We start from the raw sequence: 24,928 nt of genomic DNA, 5'->3' as shown, positions 1-24,928 counted from the left end.
TCCTGGAATTGACACCTCCTCATCTATTATTGGGAGTGGACTACATCCACCCTGATTGAATTGGCCCTGTCAACACTGGTTCTCCACTTGCGAAGTAACTCCCTGCTCTCCATGTGTCAGTATATAATGCCAGCATCTGTAACTTTCACTCTATGCATCTGAAGAAGTGAGGTTTTTTACCCACGAAAGCTTTTGCCCAAAAATCTGTTAGTCTTTAAGGTGCCACCAGACTCCTTGTTATTTCTGTCTAAAGAAGTTTCTCTCACCCAAAGTCCTCTGCAGCATTTTCAGCGAAGTTTGGCTGAGACCCTGCTTTAATGACTGCAAATGTGCTGTCCATTTACTTGCAGCTGTAGGATGAAGGGGCATCTTTGCCTTTACTGTTCATTGTCTTTACTCATAGGCAGGATAACCCCCTGTGGCTTATTTTTTCCCCCTGTATGCTCTTTTCCCATTGTTTTTATATCTTTAGCATTTGACTTCGTATGTAAGTGGACAAATACATTGTATTAGCTTACAATGTTTAATTTACATCACAGCCAGAGACACATTTCTTACCTTCTGTCTAGAGGAATTAGTCTAAGGCATGACACCTTTTAGTGACCTGCTTTTAACTTATATGCTTAAGAACATAATTTTCTGGTAACTCCTGGCATACCACATGTACATACCGTTAACAATGATATTGATAACCAATGTGACACTAACTTTCATTTGAGACCTCAAGTGAAAGTCTTTGGTGAAATAGTATGTACATACGAGAGTCAGGAAATACCTGTAACCCCTCTGCACCCCCTTACCAGTTGGCATTAAGAGTTTCTTGGGTCTCAAATCAAGATAGAATATTTTTGTGTATGTATTTTGGACAGATTGTTGCTGGTGGTGGGACAAGAGACTAGGAACCCAGAGATGAGGATGTTAATAGACAAAGGTAAGAAATGACCAGGTCCTAGTCAAGTGCTTTTGTAATGAGTGGAATCAAATTTTGGAGAGGATGTAGAGCAGAGGAAGAATGCAGGTTTTAGTGACAGTTTCAATGAGAGGGGAGGAGGTGAGAAAGGAGTAAAAGATGATGCACAGGTTGCTAGTGAACAATGGTAATGAGAAAAGACAAAAGAGAGGAGAGTTTAAGAAGACAAATGGGTTCACTTTTAGCCATGTTAATATTGATCTGATGGAGGGTCATCTATGAAAAGGAGGCTGAGAGCCAATCTGAGATGTCACGATTCAGCGTGGAGGAACACACCAGGGTAGAAAGGTAGATCTTCGAATTATCAGCATAGTGCTAGTAGTTGGAGTTGTACATCAGAATCAGATCATCCAGGTATGGAGGAGCCCTGATTGATGCTGAGATGGCAGGAGTAGGGAGAACAAGAGAAACCTCCAAAGGAGAAACTTGGGCCTTGGCTACACTCGCGGATTCACAGCGCTCCCGCGGCAGCGCTGTGAAGCGCGAGTGTAGTCGCGCCGCCAGCGCTGCGAGAGCTCTCTCGCAGCGCTGCAAGTACTCCACCTCTCCGAGGGGAATAGCTTGCAGCACTGCGAGGGAGCGTGCAGCACTGCAGGCGCTGATTACACTGGCGCTTTACAGCGCTGCACTCGCTGCGCTCAGGGGGGGTGTTTTTTCACACCCCTGAGCGCAGCAAGTGCAGCGCTGTGAATTGCCAGTGTAGCCAAGGCCTAAAGGAGCAGTTAGAGAGGTAGGAATAGAACCAAGAGAGAAACACATTGAGTATATTAAGGCTAGAAAAGGAGAATTTCTAAGGAGGTTGTGATAAACCATGTATTGGGCTGGTGGGAGACGGAGCAGTACACATGATAAATCTTGATTTTTAGTAAGTCTTTTGACACAGTCCCACATGACTCATAAGCAAACTAGGGAAATGTGGTCTATATGAAATTACTATAAGGTGGGTATCCACAAATGGTTTAAAGATCATACTCTAAGAGTAGTTATCAATGGTTCACTGTCAAATTGGAAGGACATATCTAGTGGGGTCCTGCAGGGGTCAGTCCTGGGTCCAATACTAGTCAATATTTTCATTAGTGATTTGGATAATGGAGTGAAGAGTACACTTATAAAATCTGCAGATGACACCAACCTGGGAGGGGTTGCAAATGCTTTGGAGGACAGGATTAGAATTCAAAATGACTGTGACAAATTAGAGAATTGGTATGAAATCAACAAGATGAAATTCCACAAAGACAAGTGCAAAATACTTTATTTAGGAAGGGAAAAAAATCAAATGCACAATTACAAAATGAGGAGTAACTGTCTAGATGGTAGTAGTGCTGAAAAGGATCTGGGGGTTATAATGGATCACAAATGCAATATGAGTCAACAGTGTGATGCAGTTACGAAAAAAGAAGGCTAATATTCTAGGGTGTTTTACATACAACACTCATGGTAAGGCAGAGGAGGTAATTTTCTTGCTCAGCAATGGTGAGACCTCGCCTGGAGTATTGTGTACAATTCTGGGACAACACTTTAGGAACGATCTGGACAAATTGGAGAAAGTCGAGAAGCAAACAAGCAAAATGACAAAAGGTTTAGAAAACCTGATCTCCAAGGAAAGGTTAAAAAAAAACTGGGCATGTTTAGCCTTGAGAAAAGAAGACAGAGGGGACCTGATAACAGTCTTTGAATATATTAAGGACTGTTCTAAAGAGGGTGGTGATCCACTGGTCTCCAAGTCCCCTGAAGGTAGGACAAGAAGAAATGGGCTTAATCTACAGCAAGAGAGATTTAGGTTAGATATTAGGAATAACTTTGTAAGAATAATTAAACTTTGGAATAGGCTTTCAAGGGAGGTTGTGAAATCCCCATCATGGACGCTTTTAAGCACAAGGGGAACAAACATCTGTCAGAGATGGTCTAGGTTTACTAGGTCCTGCCTTATCACAGAGGGTTAGACTTTGTGACCTCTCAAGGTCCCTTCCAGCCCTATGTTTCTGGTTCTATGCAGAAGAGGACAGGAAGATGAGGATATAGGAGATACTTTGCAGCTTGCCTAGAAAGACTGGTAAAGGCTGCTTGAGCGGGGTAGGCAGGGGCTCAAGGAAGGGGGTAGAATAGAGGAATTTGACTGCAGTCAGCCTGGCAGCAGTAGTCTGCATGTGTAGAAAACAGAGAGGGAACATGGATAAGAGTTGTTCTTGGCTCTTCAGTGATTAACAAGGTCCAGTCAATGTAATCTTATTTAAAAGTCTTTCATGTTACGCTGTGTGTTCAGGTATGGTAATGATATCGATACTAAAAGGCAGTCTTTAAATGAGGGATTACAAGTCATTTTCTTCTCATCCTTAATAATGAGATTTAAATGTATTCAGTTTATTTCATGGTGTTTTATCTTTATACCTATAGCATTCATTCATTGCCAGTTTAATCCTCACTCATAATTATATGTCTGAGAAGAAAAAAATAATATTCTAGCCATTTGCTTGCCCAACTCTCTAATTTTGCATTGTTTAACCTCTCCTTCAAGATAACTGATTCAGAGATAGCTTAGATTGTAAGCTTCTCTCTCTGTTTATACAGCACCAGGACAATGGGGCCTTGATCCTGATTAAGACCACTGGGCACTACTATAATACAAATCACCTTGATCGATCAGTCCATCAGCCCTCACAGAGAGAGCACCAATCACAACACATCATTCATGTTGTTCTAGCCAGTCCTTCAGCCACCCACTGGCCAGGCTATTAGTGGCACTAGACACCCAATCGGTATAGCGCACCGCAACCCAGAATCCCTGAGCGATCCGCCAGCCTCAGCCTCCCAAGCAGCTGGGATTACAGGTGCACACCACCACACCCAACATAATACAAATTAGGGTGTGTCTGCTCCCCTCGTTTCCCCACAGAGCTCCCATTATTGAGCTCCAGATTTGTTCTTGAAATGCTGCACATGGAAAGCTGGATAGACTTCTGAAAACATGGGGACTGGTCTCACCCCTTCAAATAAATTATCTCTTACATTTTACTGGGACCTAGTGAACAACTGTAGCTATGACAAATGCATACTTAAGATGGAACAATGACGATCTAATTTTTGCTGATTGTCCTGATGTAAAAGTAACACCCATTATACATTGCTTAGGCCAGAGGCCGAGTGGAAGACAGACACAAGTTCTGGGATAAAGTTGGCCTCAACTTTTTATTAGTAAATTCAGCCTAACTCCAGGCAAGGAATTCTTGCCAAACCTGAACGCCAATGTGCATTGGTAACCCACATGGCAGTACACTCCCTGAGTTGTAAACAGTGAATGCCAGCAGATTTATGTCCCTTGACATATGCACACAGAGAGGTTACTTGGTGCAGCTTCTTCCTAGATTGTGCTTTATGAACAAGAACATCTGTTTATACACCCATATGAATACCTGAACTGCACACAACTTGCACCACAGGTATTTGGGATTGCTGTACCCTGTACCCTTAACAAAGGTGAAAAACCCCTATAGGCAAAACCCAACACCATCAAACCAAGTTACAGTGGAAAAGCCTAGAAATAAATTGCTTTTTAACCTCTGTTCATGTATGCGCATGATGTAAAGACAACCGTACACAGGAGAAGTGCTACACATGGGTGGAGAAAACAAGATGTTCCTTCTTCAATGGAGAGATCAGAAACAAGGCGAGTTTCAGATGAGGCAACCCCCTTTTTACTCTCCGAAGAGGACACTGTTCAGTAAGTCTTTGAGCAGGACAGCAAGAGTCACCCTTTAGATCAGATCCCTTCTTTCAGCCCCAGAATGAATAGGGTGGCCCTGATAGGCAGCTTGACACTGTGATCATACATTCCAGAGCATTAATTTGATTGCAAAAGAAGGCTTACCCAGTACAATAAACTATAATGTATATATGTAGTTGTGATATAGACACAGAAATATTAGCAACTAAAATCATTAGCTTAGGCTTCTTAGGTATTGTTATTACTATTATTTACATTATTGTAGCAGCCAGAGGCCCACAGAGAGTTTCAAGCCCCTTTGTGGTAGGTGCTGTACATACAAATAGTAAGTAACAGTCCCTACCCTGAAGAGCTTACAGTCAAAATAGATACACAGTGGAGAGAAAACAGGCGCAGAGGAGAACTGACTTGCCCAAAGTTATGCAGCAGTTCAGTGACAGCTGGCAATAGAACCCCAGTTTCCCATACCCTACTTGCTGGACAACACTACCTCTTGGCAATTAAATTCATGTACATAAAATACAGAATAATCTTTGTGGACTGCTGAAAAACAGGGCCCGGTGCTACACTGCCTTACACACTATGTAGCCCCACTGAAGTCAGGACAGAATGTGACTCCCTAGTGCAGTTTTCACAAATTTCATGTTTGGTCCAGTTCCCTACTCAGGGAAAACTAAGGGCAGATCCTCAGCTGGAGCAAACTGCCCCCTTATGAAGTCAATGTGAATTGTGCCTGAGTAAGGGGTGCAAGAATTGGCCCTTACAGCTTTTCAAGTGCCTTTCCTGTAGCAGCAGGAGACTGCCCGAACAGTTCCTCCTCAACCAACACTTCCACTAAGTGATACCTGGCAAAATATGTTGAAAGGCTGTCAAAAGGTACAAGGTCTACAAATTACGTATTTTAAGAGGTGGGTTCACTTTGAAGTGGCATTAGAAAAATCAGAATGCATTGACATGTTCAACCTCCTATCATTTCTTTTCATTTTATAAGTGTAAGATATGCGATTCTATAAGATTTGTGTCATTTAATAAAAAAATTACTGTTTCTAGCTTTGCCTTTTTAAAAATTGAAGCTACATTGTGAACAGGTTGCCGAGATAACAGAACAGCAGAGGAAAATGCACATACCATTCACAATCCATGCGTAGGTATTTCTAATGCAAGCTGGAAAATGGAAATAGCTATTTGTGTTACAGTTTATGGCTCAATGTCAGATTCACCATATGAATCACTATTGATTTAGCTATTCCATTTTTGGGTCCTTCCACATGCAATTATTTTGAGCAACTTTCCCCATAAATAGGTTTGAAATGTGATATAGCAAAAGTTATGTAATGGATGCAGCTGCATCTAATGTAAGTGATCCAAGTGACATGGGGTAGTTTGAACATTATGAAAATAAAGTACAAAATACTTAAGAGAATGTCAAATTGCATGAAAGATAAGTTTTCCAATAACTTAAGAACTGCTCCAAAAATGAGTGCTAGGAAGTAATTTTTAAAAAAAGGGCAAACTTGGATCTTACTTGTTAGACTGAGGGCATGGCAATATTGATTTATGAACTCAGATGCAAGGTACTCATTTAGCACTGCACATGGGGGATTGCACTACTAGTAATCCTATCACTGGCTTTCTACTCTCTCCCAAATCAAATGCATACCTCTTATTCAAGTCCCTCCACAAACTCTCCTACCTTTGGGCTGTTGAGTCATTTTACACTCTCTTTGCTTATCACCAGCTTTCCACCTTGCTGTCCCCCTTTTGTGTCCTTCTCTCACATGCCTCCTACACTTGCAACTCCCTTTCTGACCCCATTTGCCATGCCTCCCTCCCCCTACGCCTTTAAATGTCTTCTCAAAACCCACTTCAAGTAGGTGTATAACCAATAACCTAATAACATTTAAAAAATCACTTTGCAAACTAAGAAAGTTTTGTTATATTCAAGACTCATGCATTAGCCTCCCATGTGCTCTCAATCACACTGTCCTTTCCCTCTTCTATTACTTGAGTCATCTCCTCCTGCGTGTTCTCATCTTCATTTTAAATTGTAATAGCTTTGAAGCAGGGAATCTTGCTTTATTTGTTCTGTAAAGGACAACACACACAGTGGGGATGCTATATAGAAGTAACAAATAATAATGATAAAATATGGAGCCCTGCATCTGTAGTATTGGTTGAAGCAGTTGGAAATCACTGGGGCACACAGCTCCTCCTTCCTCTGGCACTTGGAATTACCCCCAGCAGTGGGCAGTCTGTGGGGGTGATACAGGCACACACATACACTCAATTGAATATAAACAAATAACACAAGTATGTAGGGATAAAATTAGGAAGCCAAGGCATAAAACGAGATCAAACTAGCTAGAGACATAAAGGGTAACAAGAAAACATTCTACAAATACATTAGAAGCAAGAGGAAGACCAAGGGCAGGGCAGGCCCATTACTCAATGAGGGGGGCAAAATAATAACAGAAAATGTGGAAATGGCAGAGGTGCTTAATGACTTCTTTGTTTTGGTTTTCACCAAGAATGTTGGTAATGACTGGACGTCTAACATAGTGAATGCCAGTGAAAATGAGGTAGGATCAGAGGCTAAAATAGGGAAAGAACAGTTAAAAATTACTTGGGCAAATTAGATGTCTTCAAGTCACCAGGGCCTGATGAAATGCATCTTAGAATACTCAAGGAGCTGACTGAGGAGATGTCTGAGCCATTAGCGATTATCTCTGAAAAGTCATGGAAGATGGGAGAGATTCCAGAAGACTGGAAAAGGGCAAATATTATGCCAATCTATAAAAAGGGAAATCAGGACAACCCCCTGTTACAAGGAGGAGGGAGAAAAATTGTTGTTCTTAACCTCTGAGGATAGGACAAAAAGAAATGGGCTGAAATTGCAGCAGTGGAGGTTTAAGTTGTACATTAGGTAAAACTTCCTAACTGTCAGGGTGGTTAAGCACTGGAATAAATTGCCTGTGGCAGTTGTGGAATCTCCATTATTGGAGATTTTTAAGAGCAGGTTAGACAAACACCAGTCAGGGATGGTCTAGATAATACTTAGTCCTGCCATGAGTGCACAGGACTGGACTAGATGACGTCCTGAGGTCCCTTCCAGTCCTGTGATTCTATGAATTCCTTGGAAACTTAAAATTGCTATCTCCTCTCACTAAAATGATACATTTTTGTCCATTACGCATAGTACTTTGTTTTTAAAATTAAGAAAGAGTGTGTTTTGAAAAACTTCCTCTCCTGTAAAGTTAGAGATGATGCAACAGAGATGTACAGGTCACAGCTGGCAGAGAACAAAGAGACATGGGCCATGGATGCCCTAAGGGCACTTACAATCTAGGACCCCAGTTCTTCCACCTATGCTCACATTGAGTAGCACCATACTCCATGAATCAGATCTGTACAGGTGGACCCGTGTGCTGGCACCGGGGCTCAGTATGGGTGCAGGGATCCACTCATGAAAATCTTGATTGCCGGATTTGAACCTAAAGTCCTTCTCGGTGTAAATATGGGTGGCAAAACAGAGCCCTAAGCAGACAAACAAAACAATGCAGTGCCCTGGGCTGAGACAAAGCATCAGAGGCTGGTGCAGAGTTGTTTGTTTTAATAAGAACAATCCTTCTTTGTTGTGAGGACTAGGGTTGATAAATACACAAAACAATACAAATCAAACACCCAGGAGACTATAACATGGATTTGTTACAGAGCAAGGCAGTTTTTTTTTAAATAAATGTAACACCACTTCTTTATTCAGCAGATTATTTAACCTATCAACCACAAAGAATAAACTGGAGGATACTGTACTTGGAAACCCATGAATAGGAGTTACCAATTGCATTGTTTTGAACATGCATATCTAACTTATTTTTAATAGTCTGTTTTTGATGTGCTAATCTGCTGTTCACTGACATTTGCCTGGACAGCTGTATAATCTTTGGCATCATTCTTCAAATGAATGTTCCACAAAGACATACAAAACATTGTTTCAAATGTAGAAATAGGTAAAACATATTGACAAATATCTGGCACTTTAAACAGAGCAAACAGTGACAAACTCAAACATGCAAACAAATCTCACATTGAACATGTCCATATCATTAGAATGCACCTGCTACCATAACTAAATAGTACAGCCTATTTACATTAACATTAGCTTAACAACTAGAAACTCTAATATTGATGCTGCTGTATTACTTCATCTCCAGCTGCTGTATTAATACCAACATATTTTCAAATAACTTGCTTTTACGTTCTAAAGGGCCAAAATTCAGCCTGGTTGTAACTTCAATAAGATTGTTAATTTGGCGCTTTAATAGAAAAACTCTTGACATAAAGCCAGGTTCCCAAACCTTGTTATAGCATTCCTTCTCTAAATACAGGAAAAATATTGCAGTCTTCCATGTATAAATTGAATTGGATGAAGGACCATGAAGGAAGGAAAATAAATGTGCATTTTAGAGTATATTTTAAACCAATGGATATACCTACCCTACTAGTTTCCCTATTTCAGGATTAAATTCACCCTTATGCAGAAAGCCAGCCTCAAGTGAGGTGTAAGTGGTTCACAGACCCTATGCTGGTCCTCTGCACAGGGAGCCTTTATGGGGTTAATTTTTGCTTTGGTGTGTTTATGTAGAATTCAGCCTATTGAATATTTGCTATCTGTGTTAAATATCCGATTCCGGGCTGCAGCTAAAATGAATAAGTATTTATACTGCCCACCACCACATGGATTTTGTCTGGACTCTCCCTTGGCAGAGAAGAGAAAAAATATTTATACCGAGCTCTTATATAGCACTCATCAGCAGATCTCAATGTGCCTTCCAAAAGGACAAGCAGACGTTCTCAGGGGGGAGGAAACTTCTCGTGACCTAACCTTATTTCTCCCCAAGAATAGTGAGGCGCTTCAAGGGGAGCCCATTGTTGCATGAAGCCCAGTGGGTCTGGAAGGTGGAGAAAAGGAAAGGCAGCTTATATAATTTTAGCATGTATTATTTTATTTATGGTAGTACGTGGACGCGTAAACCAAGAGCAGTGCCCTTTGGGTTAGGTAATGTACACATGGACAGAGAGACAGTCCCTGCCTTTAAGAGTTTAAAGTCAAAATAGACAAGACAAACGATAGGTGGGGAGACAGAAGCATAGAGAGGAGCAGTGACTTGCCCAACGGCCTGCAGCAGGTTGGTGGCAGAGCTGGGAATAGAACCCAGGAGTATTAATTAATTAATAGAACTTCTGGAGTTTGTTAGTTACTTTTGGCTACTACAAAAATAGGGCTGGATCCTGCTCCCATTGAAGTCAATGGGAGTTTTGCCATTGACTTCAGTGGGAGTAGATTCCAGTCTACAGAGATTTGTGGGGTTTTAGTCCTGCAAGTAAATAAAGCCACCATCATGTTTAGAATGCGCACAACATATTCTCTCTTTTCTGTTCTAAAATGTTATTCTCTATGGAGAAAACCTTCAGTCCTGTTTCTTGCCAGAATAGCCAGGTTGGGCACTGAGGAGAAAATGAAGAGTGATTCCTTTCCATAGATTGTGAATCCTCTCCATAGAGCCACTCTTCAACCAGTGTTACAGCCTTGAGGATTTAATAGGACAGGTCACAGAACCCAGATGTGCCCTCTCTGCAGGTATGGGAGAATCTACATAGGAGCGAATCTTTCAGTCCACCGTGCCCTTCCTATCCTTATTGCCTTGGTATGCAGGAAACTACCCTAGAATTCATCTGCACACAGTGCAGGGGGATCACCCCCCAACCAATCCTCTTCACTCCTTCATACCAGTTCCACCACCAGAACCCTTGATGGCCACAGAAACAAGCATAGGATTGACCCCCTACGTATTCTTTAAATAAGTGCAATTACTGTAGTTTATTTTCTGTTTTAAAAAGCTGAAACCACTCAAAAGTAACCCCAAAACAAACCCGTGTTTGTGGGCACACAGAAACATGCAATAAGTGAACACATTTTGGTAAGGATTTGTTATTGCATATAGGCCTTATACTACAAACACTTAAGCATGTGCATAACTCAGTACTTGAATAGTCTTGTTGAACTCAAATTGACATATCATGAAACATGTGCATAAGTGATTCCAGGATCAGGACCTATATTTTAAATATATGGCCAAGTGACAACTACTTACAGGTAGGTGTTCTTTTAGTAAACTGAAAAAATTAAAAAAAAAACATGGTAGAGAAAAATCCTCTGGATTTTAAAAACAGTATAATGGTATCTTTCATAATTTAAGTTTCTTTTAAAAATACACTATGTAATTATACCTTAGAAACCTAAATAAAATTAGTTTCCTAACTAATGTTATGAATAGGCTAGTTTTTAGTTTTAGTTATGTATTTTTATGGAGTGCGCTTGGGGGAAATATTCACTTAAAGGATATGAAAGATAATGTGGAGTTATTCCTTTTCAAATCCAGAGGATTTTCTCTACAACATACTGTAACCACAGCTTTAAATTAGACCAATTTTAAGCTCAAAACTTTAGATCCTGATTCTATGAAGGCTTAGGCACATGCTTAACTTTACATACTGTGTGAGTCATCCCACTGAAAACACTAAGAGCTTGTCTACAGACACAAATACTCAGGAAAGTTAAGGCAAATCAATTAAAGGTGGGAAGTCAAGGAACATATATTAAAGCTCATTTAACCCCAAACCTCTCCTTCCCCACTGACTACATATGTGGATGCTCTCATTCAGGAGTAAAGTGACCTTAATTTGCTGTAACTTAATACTCATACTTTAACCTGTTTAGTCTATTTATAAAAACAGAATAGTCAGGAAACAAGTTTTAGTTTTAATTTTCTAAGGTATAATTTCAGAGAGTATTTAAAAAAAAACTATGACCAAGGGGGATTAAGACCACTCTACTCCTAAGTGAGAGCATCCACATGGGAGATTAACATTCTTTAATTTATGCACATTGATTTCACATGTTTAGTTGATCCACCTTAACTTTCCTGAATGTTCCAGTATAGACATGCCCTAGTATGCACCGTTGCAAACACCCTATGTAGTGTTCAAGCTGGCTAACTCTAGATAGTATCTGGTCTAATGGGGTGCAAGATCACTATTGTAGATTTCATTAGTGACGATTGTAGTTGTGGTGATTTAACTTCCAGTAAATTGAACATTTATATTGTTCTAGGTAGATGGGCTGGGAGGGAGTAAGAGAGGTCAATATAGAAGCTTTGCCTAGCCTTGGATGTAGGCAAATAGCCACATGAAAAAGAAAAGTTCCAGTCTTCTCAATCAGTTGAACTGCACATTCCACTTTATACAGGTGTCAGAAAGGCAACAGATAGATGTTTGCTTTTTATTTATTTTTAACTAACTGTGGAGCACTGGTGAAGAACATCACATTTGATCTATTCTCAATCTTTGCCCTTCACAATTAGGCCAAATTTGGTGATTATTAAGCAAAAATTCCCTTGGCCTGAAATGGTCATTCAAGTAAGGATCATAGAATTTGACACAGAATAGCTTTTCTTTGTCTAATGCATTTCATTATCCATAACTATTCTTTTGTCATTTGCAATTGTGTCAATCATTGCAATCCCTGAACAATTTAAATGTAAAGGTACTATTGTGGTCGGAGGAACAGATTTTAGACTGGATATTGATTGGTTTAAATAGATTGCCAATGATTTATTTTTAAATGAAGTAACTTGTGTCTCAGATCAGCTGCAATTATCAGATTGATCTGTTCAGATATAACATGCAACTTTGAAGGAAACTAGAAAGCTGCCTTTCCCTTCTTATTGATTATCTTCACTTTTCACATGGGATGGATGTGACTCGTATTACAGTTGAAAGCACATTTTTAAGCATCCACAGTACTTGATATCTTAGGGCCTCTGCATTTTTCATTCTCCAGAGACCATGAAGAAGATATTTCAAGAAAAGGGCATCTTGGCAGGAGAAAACAGAGCTTTTAAACCTCACTTGACCTTCATGAAGCTGTCAAAATCACCAGAGCTACGTAAGCAGGTAAGCTCAAATTTGATGCAGCATGACAGCAGCCATCCAAAAAGTTTATTTTAGAGAGTAAATGGTAAGCACACCAGTTTTACTTTAGCCATATTCTAGAGCAGTCAAGGTTCGACTTCTTTGTAACCAGGTGGACTGGTAAGACTTTAAAATATTAGTCTTTTATGAAAAAAGTTAATATGTAAAATGTTTTGTCCAAAGTTGTACTACAAAATACTTCTCTTGATAGTCTCGATATGTTAACAATTATGGTCTATTTTCTCTTGCAAAAGAATCTAAATATTACAATTATGTCTAAAGTATTGTTCCAGTGTACCTTAAATAAAGATTTTTGAATTATACGGAAATTAACTGTCCAGCATGTCGGACTACTGACTCTGGAATGAAGAGCATTTATAATAATATGAGTTGATAGATCATATCTTTCAGGCTGCCTTTTTGGGGGGACTGGGGGAGGTCCTCCTGTTTTTCTTGCAACTGCATTATCCTCTCCGAGTGGCATTCCACTTTCCATTCTAATGGGAAAACAGAAAAGGCAAGCAACTTTCTGCGTGAACCAAAGGACAGTAATTGAGGATCAGCCATAAGGGCAAGATATTTTAACTCCATATTCTTTGCTAAAAATGTTTAATTATGTATGCTGATGTGAACAGATACAGAGGAGAGCTCTCCAAAATATTTGCTCTTTATCTCAGCTTTTGGTAGTGTAAATGAGGTATTCATTTGTTCATTGCAAGTTATTTATTAATCTATATAGTGTTATCCAATACTCTGAAATCGAGCTAGTTCAACAGATCAAAACCATATCTGACTTTCATTCTTTTTGTACTTTTGAACTAACTTCCTCTCCTCCCCCTTATAAACTTCATTGTCTCTGAAGCGTACAAAAAAAAGGGGGGGGGAAGGGTGCTGTTTCAATAAACGTGGGATGAAATCCTGATCTCACTGAAGTCAATGACAAAACTCCTATTGACTTCAACTGAGCCAGGATTTCCTCTAGGATATTTTAAAAGTGCTAAGTAATAGATATTTGTTTTATTTGAGCTTAACTCAGTTTTTAGAACTCATTCAGTTATACTGAACCAAGTGTTACATTTTTTTTTCCCTTTGGTGAGCTGGGGAAACAATTGCTTCACTGCAGAAACAATATGAACTGTTTAGGTCAGTTGATTTTATAAAAAATACTTTGTAGTAAATGTGCTTAGAATACAAATTTTAGCAATGTTTGTCCCATCTTTTGAGGTGGTCTTTGATAAGAAAAGTCAGGAGTTTTCATTATAGTTGCGATTGTCTTCTAAACCTGGTAAAATAATTACTGTCTGTCTGAAGTTTAGCTTATAATAGATGGACTTGTCTGAGGAGACATCTGGAAAGTCAGTTACATTTTATGGGGGACTGGAGGTGTGTAAGCATTGCAACATCAGGGTGCCAACTTCAGCAACAGATGCTCTGTCTAGCATAAATAAAGAAGATTCCAAGCAATCCAATTATAGCAATACGTATGTGAAACAATATAAAGGTGTGGAATTCTTGAGGTACAACTTTCCCCATTAGACCATAGTTTGTTTGTATGGTCCTCCTATTGAGGTCCTGATTAATCAAAACACTTAAAGGACATGCTTAAATTCTTTGTTATATCATGGGGCAAGCCCCCAGTTGTATCTAAGATAAAAAGGTTGTTTTTCTTTCTTTTCCCCATCTCCAGTTTATCATATGAAAAAAGTTGAAGCTTTAACCTAACTTTGTTTTTAATAGTAGATTGTGGCAGAATGGCTTTGTTTCACTTGGTCGTTGAACCATACTACTTTATTTAAGCTTTTAAAAACTTTTATGTAGTATCAGGACACACATTGTGTGCGCTGGGTGTTATAGAAGCAAAAATGTTACCATGTTTGTCTTCCATTTTTTGGAAAATAGAGTAAAGGGATAAAATTAATTAAATTTACAAGGTTATTATTTATCATGGGGTACAGGTAATGTACTGAGAAAGACTTATGCTTCTTGTGTGCAGTTGAAACATTGATTTGTTTGGATTGTTTTCTGTTGACACTGTGTGGCAGAAAAGACCAGTTTCTAAACAAATAAAGATCATAATCCATATCTGGATTATGCACAATATGTAAATTGTGACCTCTCTCTTTTTACTGAATATGCTGTGCTGAATTCCAGGACAAGCAAGAAAAGAGATACAACACATCCTTTTAACTACACTCTTATAGTTAACTATTACTTGCCTTACTCACACAAAACTCCACACTAGATTCTTTGATTACATAAGCGCTAGGAATCTTTATTATAAATAGTACATTAATAAAGGTAAAGCATAACAATGGTAAGAAAGAGAACAAACATAAAAGCAATCATGCACACAAAAGTGTGACCCACAATAACTATTTAATCCAAGTTTTTATTCCACTCCTGTTCCCATTATTATGTTACATCATTTTAAACAGCTATATTTCCATGCAACTACTTTTTTCTGCCCCCGTATAGCATTTTATGTGAATTTCTTATCAATCTTTTCTTTGACATGCATAAGTAAAGTTATTCCTGGGACTAGCCTATTTGTCAAAATATTGCATGAAAAGAAAAGGCGCTGTTGACATTAGCTTGTTATGTATACATTTTAAACAACATTACAGGGAAAATGTTTACAAACAACATTGGGAGTACCACTAACAGGTATCAAAAATGTTTAAGTAGAAAATTATATAGTTGGATTGAGTAAAATCTTGGATTGTAAAACAGACTTTCTTGAATACAACTTTAAAGATACACCACAGTAGTTTAAGGGCATAACAAACATAAAAGGTAGGAAATCAAGGAAGGAACTAAAGATTTCAGGACACAAGTTCTGGCTGACATGGCATAGCACTTAATATTGTAAAAGTCACACCACTGTGTAGAGATCTTCATTAACCATACACAGTTATTTCTAATGTTGTTATTTATTTTAATGTCAGAGGCCATTAGGGTGTATGAGATATTTACTATTTTCCCAATGTGCATTATTTTACATTTATCTACATTATGCTCCCCTGTACGCTAATGTGTTGGTCTCCACAGTTGTTAATAACAGAATCAAATTACTGTCATCCTAATTCATATTACTTCTCCAGAACACTGAATAATAAATATACTAGTGGCTTAGCTATTAAGTGATATGCCATAGAAAAATATCATGGGAGATTGATATTAAATAACTGTAAACACTATTAAATGGGATATTTCTTTGTCAAAGCTCTCTCCATCTTAAGAAGCAGCATTTACTATCATTCTTTGTTTCCTATTGTTTAATCAGTTCTTTGTGCACATTTCCTCTTAGTATAGTAAATAAACAAAGCATAAAAAGGTAAAGATAACACATTTTAACAACAGTTTAAATGAATTTTTAGATCATGCAACAACAGTATTACAAGTAACAGAGAAAAATTAATAAAGGTTATGGTAGGAAGAGCATATATATAACATTGTAAAGTAACAGCTGATAGATCAAAAATAATTTAAAATACAAAACCACCAGATCAATAGTTATAAACATTCAGGACAGAAGTCATTAAAATTTTGGGGGTTTCTGTCTAAAGAAGCAATCAGTTAACCCAACCCTTCAGAGGATTAATGATCTCACTAAATTTATTAACATTACATTTTGGGAAAATTGATAAAACGTTCCATTTCTCCATCTATTGCAAATATACCTAGAGCTTCAGGGGAAAAGATAGAAATTCTTGAGGAACAAAAATTCTGAAAAGTTACTTTTCCAAGGCTGTAAAATATTTAATAAAAGAAATTATTGAGTTCAAAATGAAGGTTCTGTAACTCTACAGAGGTAAGAAAAATAAGTCTCTTCAAGAGATTACCCTTAAGACATTTAAAGCTACAGAAAAGTAAAAGGTCAGACTTCTTTTATTTAATGAAATAGAAGCTAATGAAGGATAAAAACATTGCTGCTACATTTACATTGAGTTAATTGGATTAGAGAAAATCTCATCCCCCACCCCCTATTTCTCAGGTGAGAGAAAGAACATAGTTTACAACAATTGATGGAAGTGGAAGACAGTTAATCAAACTTGGCCCTTTAGGTCCAGTGGGACAATTTTGGGGACGAATGAGTTAATTGAAAAGTTCCCCCAAATGCTGATACCACGCTCTCCATTTCTACATAGGACTAGGAGCCCCTGTGGAAGGAGATAACATGAAACAATTTAGGTCCTGATCCTGGAAAGACTTGAGCAAAAGCATAACTTTATGCATGTGTGTAAGTCTTTCCAGGACTGGGACCTTCAACAATAAAATCCATGGGGCAGGTACCATATCTTCTATGCATTGTACAGTGCTGGACACACATTACCTACAGTATATAATGAAAGAAGTGAGTTCGTTTAGACAACACACTCCTATTCCCAGGTCTACCACTAACTTACTGTGTGACTTTGGTGAAATGAAGTATTGACAGGTTGTGACTGACTCAGTCTATTACTTATTTACTGTGAGGCTTCATTGATAAATGCTGTACGATGATTCGAGATCCTTCGATGCAAGGGGCTAAAGCACAAGGCCTGATTCACTGTTGCTCTGCAGCTTTCATAGTCACTGACACCATTTGCAAAGCAAATGCAGTCAGGTTGGGAGTATTTGCACTAATGCAAGTGACTGTACAGGGTTCAGTGCAGTGGTGAATTAGGCCCATAGGTAAATGAGTCTATGATTTAACAGGGGCGGCTCCAGGCACCAGTGCAGCAAGCGTGTGCCTGAGGCAGCAAGCCGCGGGAGGCGGCATTCCGGTTGCTATGAGTGCGGCAGTCAGGCGGCCTTCAGCGGCGTGCCTGCAGGAGGTCCGCCGGTCCCGCGGTTTCGGCGGCAATTCGGCAGCGGGTACGCCGAAGCTGCGGGACCGGCAGATCACCCGCAGAAATGCCGCTGAATCCGCGTGACCGCGGACCACCCGCAGGCATGCCGCCAAAGGCCGCCTGACTGCCGTGCTTGGGGCAGCAAAAAACATAGAGCTGCCCCTGTGATTTAACTGCATGTGATGTGATCTGTGATGACAAGTTAATTGCATAGTTGCTGCACATTGTTTTGAAGACAATACATTATAATTCTATTGGAAACAATAGTAACTGCATGTTGCTTTAATTTATCCCTGTTGTCGTTTCCTGTTAATTGTGTTAATTTGTCACCACTGTATGTTTTCTTTATTTGAAACTATAGTTGTATATTTTGTAGTCTGATAGCACACCACATAATGCATTAAAGGAAAAATCACTACACTGCAACAAAATCAAAGTTCTGTCTCAATCAAAATCCTACTTCCCCATCCTCAAATTTTCATTTAAAACTTGGAGAGAATTTAAAATGTTAATCTCTGACTTAAATTCTCAATACATTCTTCAATTCCCTTGCTTTCTGTATGTTTCTAAAAGTAAGTGGAGTCAAAATAACAACAAGTTTGTATTCTTATAATATAGAACCTAAGGGGAGAGAGCAGTTCTTGTTTCAGCAAACCAAAATGCATCCTCACATGGTTCTGCCAATGCATGCTGATTCTGTCCTGCAACATTCCATTTATGACAGCTCCTAGCTTTTCCTGAGCAGAGACTGTTCATTAAGATAAATTACGTGATTGCTTTATTATGTGAACAAACAACCTGTAGCAAGCAGGATGAAACCACAATTAAATTTCTACTGGTGACCAATAATAAGCAGAGTTTGAATGTGGACTTCCCCAGAAGTAATACACTATAAGGTTGTTAAACCACCGCATCACCAATCCCCATTGTGAATGCCATTTTTCTGGACAAGACAGTTAGTGATGTAAGAAATGTCTTACAGCCCATGACGTCACCCCATTTTCCTCTCCATTATCCTCATTCTCAATGCCCTACACAATGACAAATGTTTTTTTCTGACTCAGGGGAACAGGACATACATTTCTGTGCAATCTCTTGATCCTGATCCGAAAGGGACTAGGAGAGTCACTATAGTGTGATGCAACACACTCTCTTGCATTAGGGACTGAGCACTTTACCCTCACAGTACTATCAGCTGAGGAAGGATGTATCATGGATAGGTCCCAAACTATGATCTTGTACACAATGACTACGTTGTACTTCTATAGCATCTTTCATCTGTCGATCTTAAAGCACTTTAGAAACCTTTAAGCCTCAATATGTGCTCTGAAGTAGTTAGATTATTATGTACTCATTTTACAAATGAGTAAACAGGTACAAAGAGGTTAAGACTTTACCCCAAGGTCACACAGGTGGAAGAGAAACCAAGGTCCCTGACTTCCAGCCCTCCTGTGCTGCTACTACTAGATAAAAAGGTCACATCTCAGCCAGATAGGTAGCCACAACAGTTGTTTGAAACAGGAAAAAGGAAACATAACTTTTACAATAAAAATGTTTTAAAATTTAAATATGGGGTGGGAGCAATGGTCAGAGACATTATTGATCATTGTAGAAGTTATTTCATTTCCTCTGGAGAACATATATCTCTTGTCATGGGGTTTTTCAGCTCGATATTGGGTAGTTGCTTCTGTAGGTTGGATTGCATTTCATATTTGGAGTTGAAGAAAATTCACTGAAGAAGGGATACTATTCCCGTTAATATCAAATTATAGCGACATTTTAAGCTCCCTCCCACCAAAATGTTTGTTGTTTGACAGCAATGGAGGCCTATAGCATATAGTCCATGTTTCTAGGGTTACGTGGTTACAGAATGGAGGCTGCAGAGGGCAGAACTTCCTGACTCATGAACTTCTCTAAGTCCACATGGGGGTCATCAAAGTCTAGGCAAAGGAACTTTTCCACCAGAGACTTGCATCTCTCTAGCTGGTTCCCTTTGGATGGATGATCAATACGTCTAATAGGTTTTCCATTTCGGATAAGCTCTGATACTTCCACTCCTCGTGCAATCACTTTGGGTGGCATCCCAGCCAACACAGCAATATTGGCAGCATGGCTAACAGTAGACACCCCCTCCTTGAGCTGATAGAAGAATATTAACTCATCTCCATCTTGGTGGGTCTCCATTGTCAGGTACTGCACAAGATGGGTGTCAGGAAGGAGCTTCAGCTGCACCAAGCTGTGAAAATTAGTGGAGACAAAGACCTGCGGGCACTGGGTTCCCTGATTGAGCCAATGCCTCAGCACAGCGGCCAGAAGGGAGAGGCCATCCACTGTGTTGGTCCCTTTGCCAAACTCATCAATAAGTACCAAGGACCTCTCAGTGGCATTGTTCACTGCTTTAGCAACCTGGTTGAGATCAATCATGAAAGTGGAGAGTCCCACAGATACTGATTCCCTGCTGTGAATCCTGGTGTAAATCCCATCAACTGCCCCAATCTCAGCCTCTGCAGCAGGGACATAGCTGCCAATTAGGGCCATGAATGTTATAAGGCCCACCATTTTTAAGTATACACTCTTCCCAGATGAGTTGGGCCCTGTAAGGATCTTTATCCGCCCATTAGCCTCACCACTGTTCACAGGGTTGGGCACAAAAGTCTTTGCACATAGCTCCATGAGTGGATGCCTGCCATCCTTGATGTGGATGCCATGGCGGTGGGTAAAGCACGGACGGCTGTAGCTATTCTCTCGAGCCATCACTGCCAGAGCTAGCAGCACATCTAGGTGCGCTGTGTACTCAATCACATTGTTTAGCACCGCCGACTTCTCCAAGATCTTTGTCTGCATCTGGTGCATGATAAGTGTTTCCTGGTCTCTGATCTCACAGTGCAGGTCACCCAGAATGCTGTCTAGTTCCTTTGTCCTAGCACTTCTGTAATGCAGTTTATCCTCTGACAAGAACATGAAGTCCAGGCCTTCAATCTCAAAGTCACTCTTGTCCACCATTGTGGGCAGCCGTGGAATGGAAAGCAAGAATCCAATCAAGGGAATATAGATGACACAACAGGAAGGAATCCGATTGTCCAGGATCTCCAATTCCTTCCGGGCCACCTCTGTAAGGAAGTCTGAGAGACCCATCAGCTTTCGTTTCTTTTCGTCAATGGTGGAGTCCACATTGGGTCTGACAGTGAAGCGGTTTTCTGAGATACTGCCTTCAAAATCTACCACTTTGCTGATGAGACTGGCAATATAGTGCAGATCATCGGTGAAGACCTGTGAAATGGTCCGGAAGAGCTCGATGCTGCTAGGCAGGGAACGGCATGTATCTCTGAGGCACACTGCACTATAAACTGTCTTGTAAAGTGCCTGCCAGTCACTGACCTTTGTATGTGAAAGAGTCATTCTTCTCAGAATCTGAGGTACATTTTTTATATTCTTGAGGCAGTCTTGAAGAGTCAGGACTGTTTCATGGTTCTGAGCCAGCAAGAAGAACTGAATAACATCCAGCCGTTTGTTCAGCTCTGTAAGGTTCCGGGTGGGCCGCATGAGCCACAACCTCATCAGTTTCTCTCCCCACTTACACCTGCAGCGGTTCAAAATCCCATACAAACTGAGTCCTTCTTTCAGCCCACTGGCCATCTTGTAAACAGAAGGATGCACCTCACTTTTAAATATCTGTAGGACACAATAAGTATCTTGGTCCATATTCACTATATCCATGAGCACAAACTTTTTAAAGGCCAAGATGGGAACTCCGATTGTGCGATCTTCCAGTTCGACTCCGATCCGCCTCCTGTCAAGAAACTTCAACAGCCCACCTAATGCTCGTACCATAAGTGGGCTCTCAAAGGGAATGATGGAGGACAAATAGAGGATTTTCTCTGTTGCAGTCATATGAGAGGGAATGAAAGGGAATTGCCTAGATAGGATCCGCTGTTTGCTCACTTCCAGGCCAAAGTCCATATTGGGAAAGAGGACAATTTCTGGTTTGTCCCCGTCCCCAGTAGCAGCACCCATATTGGTCAGGAATTTGGCAATGTTGTGATCCTGCTTGGCACTAGTCACTATGCATTGGGGAAGGACTTCATCAATCACTTTCTGCAGCAGCTTGAGGTCTTCGTTATCAGGCATGTCGGGCATGAAGTAGACTGAGCAGTCTCCTGTGTCATAATAAGTGATCCCCAGCTGCCCTGCATACCACAAAACACACATGTGTATCTGAGGTCGCTCTTGCTCCTCCTCTTGTTCAGGCACAGGTGGTGGTGGGAGACAATGGGTGTTCAATGTAGCAGTGGTGCTCATTCTAGCCAGTTCCAGGAGCTGTGCTGCTGGTGAAGACAGACATTTTTGTTGGCACATCGCATAAATCCCTTCCCCAGTAACAACTGACCCTGATCACTTGTCCATTTTATCCACCTCCCAGCCAGTACCTGATCTACTTCACTCCTCTCCCTCTTTGGGCCACCTGCCCCTTTTCCAACAACTTTCTGCTGCTTGCATCAGTCCTCTCTACCCACACTCCTGCTGCATGCAAATCCTCTTCTTCAAGAGGTAATGAGTGGGAAGGTGTGTTGAACCACAAAATGAGTTGGATGGTTGGGCTGAGAGTTTGGCTCTAGTAGGCCCCACGTATCCCTAGTTAGTATGAATAATGATGAGGAATGGATCTCATTTCCTGTTGTGACTGCAGTGGGCTATGGACACTACTCTGTAGAAATTAAAAGCTAGTAGAGTCAGCACCTAACTGCCTGCTTGGACATACAGCCACACTCCATAACTATGTGTAAGGGGATACATGACTGCTCATGGAAATGCCCATTCTATGCACACAGACCCACCCGCCTGGGCACATTCACACAGTGCCACCCCACACCCGCTACCTACACACCCAGCACCACTCTGTAAGCCCGCCCTCCATACGAACTCACAACACACCACCCCAGGTGATCACACTAGTCCCACACATGCAGAGCACAACTCCCCACAGAACGATGGTCCATAACCTGCCCTCCCTGCTGCCAGCCCCACAGCATGACCCTTCTCCCAGATCTCTGTTCTCTTCCTACCCACCCACCTCACATGTAGGCCAGGCAGCTCTTCTCAGGCTGGGGGCTTATCTTCTTAACCCGCCTCTTTCTCCTTCCCCTTCCAGCTGCTCAGCACTCCCTCAACTCAGTTTCTCATCAGGGCTAGACCCTGCTACACAGATACTGAGCTGTAATCTGTATCCCTGCCCATTCCTCATCCCCTCCCCCCCCCCCGCTCACTACGGGCACGTCCAGACTACCCGCCAGATCAGCGGGTAGCGATCGATCTATCGGGGATCGATATATCGTGTCTCGTCTAGACGTGATATATCGATCCTCGAATGCGCTCCTCTCGACTCTGGAACTCCACCGCGGTGAGAGGCGGAAGCGGAGTCGACGGGGGAGCTGCGGCCGTCAATCCCGTGCCGTGAGGATGGGAGGTAAGTCAAAATAAGATAAATCAACTTCAGCTACACTATTCCCGTAGCTGAAGTTGCGTATCTTACATCGACCTCCCTACCCCACCCAGTGTAGACCAGGCCTAAGTCCCCTGACCCTACTTATCTCCCTTCTCACCTTCCCCTGAAGAAGGCCCACCCAGTAACACCGCCTTTCTCCCGCCACAGATCATACACCATCCTGTAAACCCCGCCCCTTCCACACACCTCCATAACCCTTCCTGGTACAGAGCACCACTCTTATCCCCCCTCCCCCATCCACACAGCTCTACCCCCACACAGTCTGTAATTCTCCTCTAGCTCTAGCCCCACGTACCATAGAAAGCAGCACTGTCCCGCAGTCTGGTCCTGCTCACTCAGTACCTCGTGGCAGCACAGGCCTGTCTTCACTGCTGCAAGGCCGGTGGCCGATCCTGGCTGTCTCTGTCCCTGCCTGGCTGTTCAGCATTCTTTTGCCTCAGCTGCTCCGTCTCCCGCTCTCTCTGGGCCTCTCATTGAAAGTGAGGAGCTGAGGGCAAGGCGGGTGCTAATTGGCGGGCAGGTGCAGACTAGAGGGAGTCTCAGTCATCAGCCCATCCTGCTGGCCAGCCAGGGACCCCAAAAGGGAGGCTGAGGAGCCAGAGATAAAGATACGTCTGGCACTACTCTATAATTCCTTCACCGCCCCCAGGAAAAGACACTGCCTTTAAATGCCTCCAACATACAAGCACAGTTCCGTAACTGCCTCCCACCCACTCACAGACAAGTGCCATTCCATAACCCCACCCCCACCAGAAGTGCCAAGTTTTGTGCAGCTCTTGTATAGCTTTTTTGCAAATTTAATGAACGACTATTTCTATTTGCACATAATTAGCAGATAATTTGTATATCACCATAAACACCGGCATATGGTCAACACACCCCGACCCACACAGTAATGAGTGGATGGGGAGCGGCATTAAATTTGACAGCTGTGCCTGGTATTGGTGGGTAGAAGGGTGATTGACTGGAGATACCGTGTTGAGTGGGTGCTGTACGTGGGAGGCTGGATGTTTTGCTGGTCATCTGGGGCTGGAGTATTTGCTGTGGGTTTCTGATTGGTGAAGCCTGGTGCAGCTCACCAAGGTAGTGTGGACGCTTGGTGCCAATATTAGGCCTCCCATCTTGCAGTGATTTTGCTGCCTCTGCCAACCACTACTGCCTCTTCCTGCCTGACTATAATCCAGCAGAGGGAGCAGCAAAAGAGGAAGCTTAGCTGATGCCACAGCGGCCCCATGCAGTTGGAAGGCACAACTGCAGGCAAATGCTTACAGCCTGCTCACACCTTAGCTGCAGGTGTGAAAATCCGGCTGAGACATCAGCAGGCAGGACAGGGCTGCCAAGTCTGGGTCACTTGGCACGCCTGTCCCATACACGCTACCTTGTTACAATCCCACACCAAGCATTTTCATCAGCAGTGCCCTATAACTTCACTCCCCATTTGTAACATCTCTGCGCAAAAGCATTGACTCATAACTGCCTCCTCCCAATCAGTGCACTGAAAGAGCCCTATTGTGCTAACGAGGCTAACAAATTTACCCTAATTATAAGCTTAATTGTAAAAAGTATATGAAAGTTTATAAATGTCAACAAGCAGGGCAAAAAGCCTTGTTTGGCTGGGTAGAAACCACCCTGCTCTGGTGGCCCAAAGGCATGAGGAAAGCTGCCCTAAACAGCCAACGGGGATTCTCCCAATAGTGGGAAATTTCCCCTGAGTAGAGTTGACAGAGCCAATAATCCCCAGTTGTGTAATGGCCCTTTGGGGGCTGTTACAAGCCATTGGAAGTTAGGGCTGCTCTAAGACTGCTCTAACTCGTGCTGGGGGCTGAACTGGCACAGGGTCAGGGGGGAGGGGTGACATAAAGGTGGTATAA

The 24,928-nt window shown here is 41.5% G+C and overlaps 2 protein-coding genes across 5 annotated transcripts in view; one reads left to right on the top strand and one right to left on the bottom strand.

Annotated features, from left to right (window-relative positions):
* Positions 1–24,928, top strand: part of AKAP7 (A-kinase anchoring protein 7) — a 134,511-nt gene that overhangs the window by 49,371 nt on the left and 60,212 nt on the right. For all 4 annotated transcript variants that reach the window (XM_024208258.2, XM_024208260.2, XM_024208259.2 and 1 more), the window contains exon 6: positions 12,592–12,704. In XM_024208258.2, coding sequence (XP_024064026.1) covers positions 12,592–12,704 — 113 coding nt within the window. The remainder of the gene's footprint in view (positions 1–12,591; positions 12,705–24,928) is intronic.
* Positions 19,418–21,853, bottom strand: MSH5 (mutS homolog 5). The gene has a single exon (XM_024208257.1). The coding sequence runs from the start codon at positions 21,851–21,853 to the stop codon at positions 19,418–19,420; it is 2,436 nt and encodes an 811-aa protein (XP_024064025.1).

This window comes from Terrapene carolina, unplaced genomic scaffold, assembly GCF_002925995.2.
Source record: "Terrapene carolina triunguis isolate 2854851 unplaced genomic scaffold, T_m_triunguis-2.0 Scaffold85, whole genome shotgun sequence".
Taxonomy (NCBI): domain Eukaryota; kingdom Metazoa; phylum Chordata; order Testudines; family Emydidae; genus Terrapene; species Terrapene triunguis.
Note: the sequence above shows the minus strand (reverse complement) of the source record. Positions and strands in the feature narration are given on the sequence as shown.